Source organism: Gekko japonicus, unplaced genomic scaffold (genome assembly GCF_001447785.1).
Source record: "Gekko japonicus isolate JY-2015 unplaced genomic scaffold, Gekko_japonicus_V1.1 scaffold28, whole genome shotgun sequence".
NCBI classification, from domain to species: Eukaryota; Metazoa; Chordata; class Lepidosauria; order Squamata; family Gekkonidae; genus Gekko; species Gekko japonicus.
This window is the reverse complement of record NW_015177010.1, coordinates 1,416,219-1,426,562: the sequence shown is the minus strand read 5'-3', so window position 1 is coordinate 1,426,562 and position 10,344 is coordinate 1,416,219. Positions and strand designations below refer to the sequence as shown.

Below are 10,344 nucleotides of genomic sequence, written 5' to 3'. Positions count from 1 at the left end.
CAGCGGCCATAACTTTTAAAAGAGTTCCAAAGGAGAGCTGGGGGAGCCAGAATGACCTCTCGCGGGAGAGGTGGCATTTGCCCCTATGAGTCCAAGGCCAACACCCCGGGGCTCAGGGTGGCGGGGAATTCCTCCCCTGCAGTTGCCCAACTGATCGCTGGTGGGAGCAGGGGGCGGGTCTTATGTGCCCGCTCCCTGGGATCCTGACTGGCGGAGCGGTGCTCCGGTGCGCTCTGGTAGAAACCGAGGCCTGCCTACACCTAACAGGCAGCTGCCTGTCCAGTGTAGGAGGGGGAGGAGTATTAGAAGCCACTGTGGAGGCTGGGCCGCCAGGATCTCTAAGGCGTTACTGCTGGGGCAGGCTCCCTCGGGGCTTTAAGCACCATGCAACCACTGCTGTACCTGACAGACAACTGCCTGTTAGGTGGAAGGAGGTGGGGGGAGTGTGTTGGAAGCCATGAGAGAGACTGGGCCAGCAGCATTACTGCACCTCACAGGTGTTTGTTGGCAGTTCCTGGTTTCCTCAACTGTCATGAGCTCTCTGCAGACTCCTGTAACTGTTGTTTTTTTACCTCAGAACACTAAGCTCTGCAGCTGACCAATAAGAGAGTGGGGGGTGCAAGGAGGCAGCAGCCTGGCAGCCGCATAGGAATCAATGGGGGGGAGCACATTTTACCCTTTTTGACCCTCTTAGGGGTTGTATTTCTAAAAATCCTTTCTTAGTGAGCACCTACGTCATGGTAGGAGCACTCTCCCCAAATTTCTAGGTCCAGTGGTTTGGCATGGACGTTGATTTTATGGTGAGGGGACTTTCTTTTATATATATAGATAAATGAAAGCTGGGAATTCAGAGAACCTGCTAAACATATCGTTATAACGCTCTAGCAATAGATCAATATTTTAGTGCTGTTTTTAAAAGGGGGCACTGTGACACCACTGATAACACTATCGATGATGTCAGCACCCTCCCTTGAAGATCTTGGTTATTGAAGGCACATATGGTACAAAATAAACTAACTACAAAACTGTGAAAATGCAGAGGGAGAGCAGACACGTGGAAGAATCATGCCCAAATCAATTCCAATGTTTGTGGGTCGACTGCCAAGGAAATCTGGAATAAGTCAAATGTGCAGAAAAGCCCTAAGAAACTCTGCAGGTTTCCAGATTTCAGACGCTGGTAAAATCTCAGTGATCAGAGATAAAATGATAGGACTTTTTGTAATGGTGACATAGCTCTTTGCCCCCACATTTACAAGTAGCAGATTGTGCAAAATGGACAAATGTCATTATTTTTAAAAAGGCTATGCTGCCTTTATCAAGGATATTACTTCCAAGATCCATTCTGGGGGAGAGGATGGAAAAATCTAATAAAATGAATAAAATAAATTAACTTGCAAATTCATTAAAGAAACTAAAACACTATTAAAGTGCATATATCAATTCCTGTAGGCAGAATCCAAATTCTGGCTAGAGTACTGCATATCCAAGAGCAGCAGATCAGAAAAGGCTAATGTGGTGTAGTGGTTGTAATATCAGACCACAGAAACCAAAGTTTAAATGTACTACTACCACCAGGGCTATTTTGGGGCAGGAACGCACAGGAACGTAGTTGCGGTTGGCTCCCAAGGTGGCCATGCCCAGCAGGAACTCATTAGCATAATAGACTACACCCAACAGCAGAAACTCGTTAGAATTGGCTACATTAGGGGTGTGTGGCCTAACATGCAAAGGAGTTCCTGCTACAAAAAAAGCCCTGGGTCTTGACAACAAACAAGGTAAACAGAATCAGGGTTCCCTCTAAGCTGAGTTAGTGTGAGCTAGCTCACAGTTTTTTGACCTCCGGCTCACACATTTTTGTCTTAGCTCAGGAAGGATGGCTCCAGAGCAAAGTAATTTATGCAGTAGCCAAATTGCTTGTTCACAACTTTAACGGCAGTAGCTCACAAAGTAAAGTTTTTACTCACAAGACTCCACAGCTTAGAGGGAACATTGAACAGAATAAGAAGCAAAAGGTGGGTGTGGCTGGATGACCACACTTCTGGTAACATGGGGTTGCGGCCTAATATGCTAATGAGCTGTGCTGTCAGGGTGGGGCCTAATATGCTAATGAGTTTCTGCTGTTGGGTGTGGCGTATTATGGTGATGAGTTCCTGCTGGGCTTTTTTTTTTTACAAAAAAGCCTTGACTACCACTGTGAAGCTCATTGGGTGGCAGGCACTGGGCCTGTCACTCTCTCTCTCTGTCTAACTTTCTTCACATGGTTTTGTGACTGAGGATAAAATGGGAAGAGGAGAATAATGTGTATCCCACCATGAGCTCCTTTAAAGAAGGGTGGGATAAAACTGTAATAATTTTAAAATATCAGTATAATAGCCCAGTTGAAGTGAGAAGTATGCTTAATTATTCAAGCTATGAAACGGCAGCGGAATGTTGCATCAGAATTTTAGTTTCCTGTTGTGTGGGGTTTACATAGCCTTGCCTTTGGCTTGTTCTGGTGGTACTGATGTGCCAGCTGACTTTGTTGTCAGAATCAGGAGTTCATGTGTTAGATAAAGGAAACTCCACAGGAACCTCTCAAGATGCTCTCTGCTTTGTTTACTGACTGATTTATCCAGCTCAGTCATCTTAGCATTATGGGCTTTTCCTGCTCCCTTAACAGGGTGGATATCTTTAATCCTGTGCCTTTAACAGTTTTGATGTGATGCCTCATGATGTAATGTTGCAGTGTACAGAAGGAGGCAGCAGGTGGCCATTAAACCCGTAACCTAGGCAACTATGGTTATAATTAGCGGGAGGGGGAAGTGGAGAATGTGCTGGCTGAGGGACAAGCAAGAGGCCTAAGAGTTGAGAAGAATGTTTGCTTCCTATATAAAACAGAGACTTCCCATGTGGAGTTGCCACCCAATGGAAGTATTTCTCTAAAGCCTCTGCATGGATGTTGTAATGTACAAAGAAGACCTCCTCAAAAGAGAGCTATTGAAAGTAGCAGGTGCTATGATGCTGTTATTAGTGAAACTGTATTTTTCAGGTTTCTTTTTTGACCAGTTCTTAACAGTACAGAAACCTTGTCCTGTGTTGGATATGACAGAGCATAATACCCTGAAGGGATAGCTATTATGGAAATCTACTCACTAAAATATGTAACAAGGAGAGAAAAAGGTTTTATAATCTTGAATCAACCCATGAAGTGGCAAAGGCCAAAATCTTTTCAAAAAGAAGTATAAAGAAGTGAGGGCCCATGAAGATTCCTGGGGGAATCTCACTCCTCATTCCTTCTCTCCCTCTTGGTTTTCCTGTTTGCCTCCCCTTGTAGTCTTTCCTACTTCCTTCTCTCCCACCTCCCTCCCTCCTTTTTAAGTTTCTCCCCCTTGTAGCTTCTGTTCCCCTCAGGGCTGCCAAGAGCCACCACGGGCCCCTGGACAATGATTTTATATCTGTACACACATACATACCAACATAGCATACAACTGATTCAGTGGGCTGCAGTTCGCAAAAACCTCATATCAACAACCCTTTAGTAAGTACATCAGTAAGAAATCTATTTCAGTTTATCCTTGTAGCTTTACCTAGTACAAATAATTGATTATGTAGTGGTGCTGGATGAGAAATACTGGGATCCTTGGGACTGATTTTGCTGACATATCTTCTAAAAAGATTATGTAATTTATCATATAACATGAAGCTTAATGTCTACAGTAGCAAAGCAGCCTTTACAAAGGGATATTAGATGTCCTGCCTATACAACAGTTGCCTGAACAGTGTTTAAAATGTAATTAAATCTAATTGGGGGGGGGGTGACGGAGTTCTAACCTGTTCCATAGGTGTAATTGCTAATGGAGATGAACATTTCATTACCATGCATTTAAGATGAACATTCCATTACCATGCATTCCATACATGTGGAACAGTGGTCACTGCGGGTGTGGAGGGGGAGGTATTTGTGATTTTCCTGCATTGTGCAGGGGGTTGGACTAGATGACCCTGGAGGTCCCTTCCAACTCTATGATTCTAGTGAACATCCTTTCACTAGTCTGATAGATCATGGGGGAACATTAAAAAAAACAACCCTCGCTTCTGGTCATAATGTTAACTAGGGGTTTGCTGCTTTACTACACTAAGTACATTCTAAGTTGCCAGATGAGAAAGATTTGAGACCAAGACTGACAAATAAAGAGGGGATTAGGAGGAGAGAGAGAGAAATGAAGATATATCATGAAAGAAAGAGAGCAAAATGGAGGAAAGTATGGAAAAGAGGGACAGAAATTAAGAAAAAAGGAAAGGTTGTTTTATTTTCTACAACATGATAACTGGAAAGATCTGGATGAGCAGACAAAACTATGGAGCTGGATGGAAGGAAAGAAACATGGAAACAACAACCACGTTAGGAGGTTGCAGCCTGGCAATGATTCAAGCAGCCATGAGCTCTGCTACTGATCTTGCCTTGCTCTAGTGCTGACTTGGCTGACTGTTTTAACAGGATATAAAAGTGTTTGCCTCCTCTTAGTAATGCAGAAAACAATGACTGCTGTTTACTGTGCTTTGCCTTCCCTGCACCCCTAGTGGCTGCAGTACAGAACTGCATTAGAAGTAAAATAAAGTGGCTGCATTCTGAATGCAGCATGAGTCCGGCTTCAAAGGCCCGCCAGCTTACTTGGGCCCTGGAAATTTTGTCCCCCCAGGCATACTCTGTTGGCAGCCCTGGCTCCCTGCACACATCCACACACCCTTTCCCCCTCTCTGCTTTCTTCACATACCCCTTCTATCTTTTTTGTCCCTTCCCACCTCCAGTTTAATATTCCCGTTCTCCTAACTTTTACAGGCCAAAAATCTGCCCACAGTATAATTAAATTTTTACATACGAAGGGTGGACAATATATTCCAGCTGCCCAAAACACTGGCACAGGTTTTATATGGGACAGTGCTCAGGCCACCTTCGTCCTGCTTTGCACCTTTGGAGTGAGTGCAATCGAAATTTCTGAGAGCAGCCCTCCAAATGTCTCACTGTGCCTGTGAATTTGCCCCTGGAGACTGATATGATAAAAGCTGCAGCCAGGGTCTGTCTTGCCTGCATTTACCTATGGCTAAAGCTAAACTAATCCGCAGGGCTTTACTCCCTTGACTCTTTGTGCCAGTCATCAGTCGTCATGGCTAAAGGTAGTAAATAACAAGCTGGTGAGTCTGGGCTTCTCCCCTCATTCCATTTTGAATATGGGGTATGACTAGGTGAAGCAAATTTTAAAGCAAAGGCTGTTGGACACTGAGTGACAGTCAGATGTAGAGAGGTCACTGATTTATCTGTCCTCAGAGAGCTCTAGATATGCAGTTGTCCCAGCCGCTTATCTCTCCCAACTGGAGATTCCTAGTCAATGGAAGGCATTTTCCCTTGCCAGATGGCAAGCTCTCTCTTCTGTGTTTCTTCAGGGGCGATACAAAAAGGCTCCCAAGGCAGATAGGCTTTGCCCCTGTAATTCAGAGGAGATTGAAACTGTAGAACATGTATTACTTCACTGCCTTTTTTATCAAGAGATCCGCTCTAAGTTTATTCTTCCTTTGTTTAGCAGACATCCTGGTCATTCAGATTTGGTGTATGCCAGAATGTTACTTATAGATGAAAACTCTTTGTTAAATCTTTGCTCTTAATGCAAAGTTTTGTGGAGAAGCTTGCAAAATCCGTCCAAAAGTTTTGCATATTGAAGAATTTTAATAATAATTGTAGTTTTTCGCTTATTTAATTTAATTATTGTTTACCCACTGTATCATGCCTATATTTTATCGTGATCTATGCAAACTATGACTTGTGCTGGTCCATGACTGTTTTAATAATGATTGGATTGAAAGATTGGATTGGGCAGTGTTGGTTGGGGTTTGTGTAGCAACCTCCAAAATGGCTACCAACGTTGCTCAATATATTATCTTGAGATTTTGGTGATATTCTGTTCTTAAAGAAGGCATTACATCTATGACTTTATGGTGTTTTTACCCTACAGTGTTTATTGTTCTTGTTTACATTTCATGCTTTTCTGTAAATTCTGATGGGATTGCTAGGCAGTGCCTTATTCTCCCATATAAGAAGTTTACATTACATTCAAAGCCAGTGATAGTTTGAAATGGGAATCTGTGAAAATTGAAGGACTCACAGATGGTAATAGTCACCCCTCTTCCCCAGCTACCTGTATGGGGTTGGTCAAGGATTTCATCACCGTTTGGAGTTTATTGGGACAGATAAAGCACATAACTTTCTTCCTACCATCTTTCTGTTACACGAATCAAGTCAATTTTCCTTTCCTGTAACCACTCAGATATGCATGCAGTTTTGTGCCTTACCAAGCTGATATTGCATGATATTAATGAATAACTGGAGAAAATAGGGATCCTGCCATCATTGTCTGGCTATACACATGCATTCTCTGCTATGACCCCCACATTATGCCATGACAAAGTCAGAAAGAATCCCACTCCCTTGACATTCCACAAACTATATGAGACTGAATTATTCATGAAGGCATTTTAACAAAGGCAATATTTCAACAGAATGGTTCAGGGAAAGATTTCTTAATAAAGGAAAAGGGACTGTGGACTATATTACTGTGTGTAGTGCATATTATCTGTTGCTGCCTGCATGTATTATGTTACTATGTTATTTCTGCATTGTGTAAGGTGTCATATTAATACTGATGCTTTGTTTCAGACTTCTGCTTGGCTTCAGACTTCTGTAATCCTAATCCTGTTACCCTGCATATTGGCTGTCCCATCCTGCTGATTGCATTGATTTATGCTGTGTAATCTGCCTTGAGTATCAATGAGAAAAATGGGCTATACATAACATAAATAACACTCAACTAGGGATTAGTGCCAATATACATCCTTGTCATACTCCTTTTCCTATGCTAAACCAATCAGTTGTCCTATATCCGGTTCTAACTGTCGCTTCTTGGCCCTTATAACAGCTATCTCAGGAGACATGTGAGGTGGTCAGGTACTCCCATCTCTTTAAGAACTTGCCACAGTTTGTTGTGATCCACACAATCAAAGACTTTAGTGTAGTCAATGAAGCAAAAGTAGATGTTTTTCTGGTACTCGCTTTCTTCATAATCCAGCAAACGTTGGCAATTTGATCTCTAGTTCCTCTACCTCTTCAAATCCCAGCTTGTACTTCTGGCAGTTCTCTATCCATGTACTGCTAAAGCCTAGCTTGTAGGATCTTGAGCATGACCTTGCTAGCATGTGAAATGAGTGCAATTGTGTGATAGTTTGAACATTCCTTGGCATTGCCCTTCTTTGGGATTGGAATGTAAACTAACCTTTTCCAATCCTGTGGCCACTGTTGTGTTTTCCAAATTTGCTGGCATATTGAGTGCAGCACTTTAACAGCATCATATTTTAGGACTTTGAATAGCTCAGCTGGGATACCATTACCTCCGTTAGCTTTGCTGTTAGTAATGCTTTCTAAGGTCCATTTGACTTTGCACTCCAGGATGTCTGGCTCGAGGTCAGTGATCACACTGTTGTGGTTGTCAAGGACATTGAGGTCCTTCTTGTATAGTTTTTCTCTGTATTCTTGCCATCTCTTCCTAATCTCTTCTGCTTCTGTTAGGTCCCTACCATTTTTGTCCTTTATCATGGCCAGCTTTGCATGGAACATTCCCTTGATCTCTCCAATTTTCTTGAAGCGATTTCTAGTCCTACCCATTCTATTGTTTTCCTCTATTACTTTGCATTGTTCATTCAGGAAGGCCTCCTATCCCTCCTTGCTGTTCTCTGGAAATCTGCATTCAGTTGGGTAAATCTTTCCTTTTCACCTTTGTCTTTTGCTTTCCTTCTTTCCTCTGCTTTTTGTAAAGCCTCACCAGACAGCCACTTGGCGTTCTTGCATTTCTTTTTCTTTGGGATGGATTGCTGCCTCCTGTACAATGCCACAAACCTCCGTCCATAGTTCTTCAGGCACTCTGTCTATCAAATCTAGTCCCTTAACCTATTCTTCACCTCCACTGTATATTCATAAGGGATGTGATCTAGGTCAAACCTGAATGGCCTAGTGGTTTTCCCAACTTTCTTCAGTTTAAGCCTGAATTTTGCAATGAGTAGCTCATGATCAGAGCCACAGTCAGCTCCAGGTCTTGTTTTTACTGACTGTATAGAGTTTCTCAATCTTTGACTGCAAATGATATAATCTATCTGATTTCAGTGTTGTCCATCTGGTGATGTCCATGTGTAGATTAGGTTGTTGGAAGAGGGTGTTCACTCTGACCAGTGTTCTCTTGACAAAACTCTTAGCCTTTGCCCGGCTTCATTTTGTTCTCCAAGGCCAAACTTGTCTGTTATTCCGGTTACCTTTTGACTTCCTACTTTAGCATTCCAGTCCCCTATGATAATAAGGACATCTTTTTTGGTGTTAATTTTAGGAGGTCTTCATAGAACTGGTTCATTTCAGCCTCCTTTGCGTCAGTGGTTGGGGCATAGACTTGGATTACTGTGATGCTGAATGGTTTGCCTTGGATTCGGACCGAGATCATTCTGTTGTTTTTGAGATTGTATCCCATTACTGCCCTTTTCACTCTCTTATTGACTGTAAAAGCCACACCATTTTTTCCTATGGAATTCTTGGCCACAGTAGTAGATATAATGGTCTTCTGAGTTAAATTTGCCCATTCCTGTCCACTTTAGGTCACTGATTCCCAAGATGTCAATGTTCAGTCTTGCCATCGCATTTTTGACCACATCCAACTTACCTTGATTCATAGATCTTACATTCCAGGTTCCTATGCAGTATTGTTGTTTGCAGCATCGGACTTCCCTTTCACCATCAGACACATCCACAGCTGAGCGTCCTTTCAGCTTTGGCCCAGCCACTTCATTCTTTCTGGGGTTACTTGTACTTGCCCTCTGCTCTTCCCTAGTAGTGTATTGGACACCTTCTGACCTGAGGGGCTCATCTTCTGGCATTATATCTTTTAGCCTTTTGTTACTGTCCATGGGGTTTTCTTGGCAAAGATACTGGAGTGGGTTGCCATTTCCTTCTCCAGTGGATCATGTTTAATTTATATGCATAGTACATCATGCGAAATGCCGGCCTGAATTAATCACAAGCCAGAATTAAGATTGCTGGGGGAAAACATCAACAACCTCAGATATGCAGATGATACCACTCTAAGATCATTGCATCTGGGCCCACCACTCCTTGGCAAATAGAAGGGGAAGTCATGGAAGTAGTGACAGACTTCACGTTCCTGGGATCCAAGATCACTGCAGATGGTGACTGCAGCCATGAAATTAAAAGATGCTTGCTCCTTGGGAGGAAAGCTATGGCAAAACTAGATAGCATAATAAAAAGTAGAGACATCACCCTGCCAACAAAAGTCTGTATGGTCAAAGCAATGGTATTCCCAGTAGTCATGTATGGCTGCGAGAGTTGGACCATTAGAAAGGCTGAGCGCCGAAGAATAGATGCTTTTGAATTATGCTGCTGGAGAAGACTCTTTAGAGTCCCTTGGACTGCAAGGAGATCAAATCAGTCAATCCTAAAAGAAATCAACCCTGACTGATCCCTGGAAGGCCAGATACTGGAGCTGAAGCTCAAATACTTTGGCCACCAAATGAGAAGGGAGCACTCACTGGAGAAGACCTTGATGCTGGGAAAGATTGAAGGTAAAAGAAGAAGAGGACAGAGAAGGATGAGATGGTTAGACAGTGTTATCGATGCAACGAACATGAAATTAAGCAAACTCCGGAGGATGACAGAAGACAGGAGGGCCTGGCGTGATGTAGTCCATGGGGTCGCGAAGAGTTGGACTCGACTGTGCGACTGAAAAACAACAAGAAGAATGGACTAGTGCATTCAGTTCACTAGAGAATTGGTTGGAAATATTTATTTATTTGTGCTATTTGTAAACTGCCTTTCTTACTGGGACTCAAGGTGGATTACATAGAGTGAGTCAATCCAACCAACAAAATGGGACATTCAATAAACAATGAAATCGGATTTGAGTTGTAGAACCAACCAGAAGTCTAAAAAAGAGAACTGAAGCAAAGTACACTGTCTGCTTGCTGTATGTACTGAATTTGCTACTGATGTGTGCTAAATTTGTATAGAATAACTACAGATTAACAGACTACTGCCTGTTGGATTTGCAGACTACGCCCCATGATTAAAATATAAACTGAATTTTAAAATGGAAAATGTTAGTCTTTAAGAGAACCCTTTGCACATATTCCATACACAAAAAGTACTGTAGTGGCAAAGCCTGCTTCTGACTTATATATGTCCACCCTGCTGTATGAACTGATGTAGGCTTGTTGGCACAGTTGGTAACTGGAAGGCATCTGCAGATTTATATAGTACTGCAA

At 42.6% G+C, this 10,344-nt stretch overlaps 1 protein-coding gene across 1 annotated transcript in view; it reads left to right on the top strand.

The window, feature by feature from the left end:
• Positions 1 to 5,144: 5,144 nt before the first annotated feature.
• RFX4 (regulatory factor X4) overlaps positions 5,145 to 10,344 on the top strand; it is an 80,203-nt gene continuing 75,003 nt past the window's right edge. The window contains exon 1 of the mRNA XM_015427559.1: positions 5,145 to 5,154. Within this exon, the coding sequence (XP_015283045.1) occupies positions 5,145 to 5,154 (10 nt within the window). The remainder of the gene's footprint in view (positions 5,155 to 10,344) is intronic.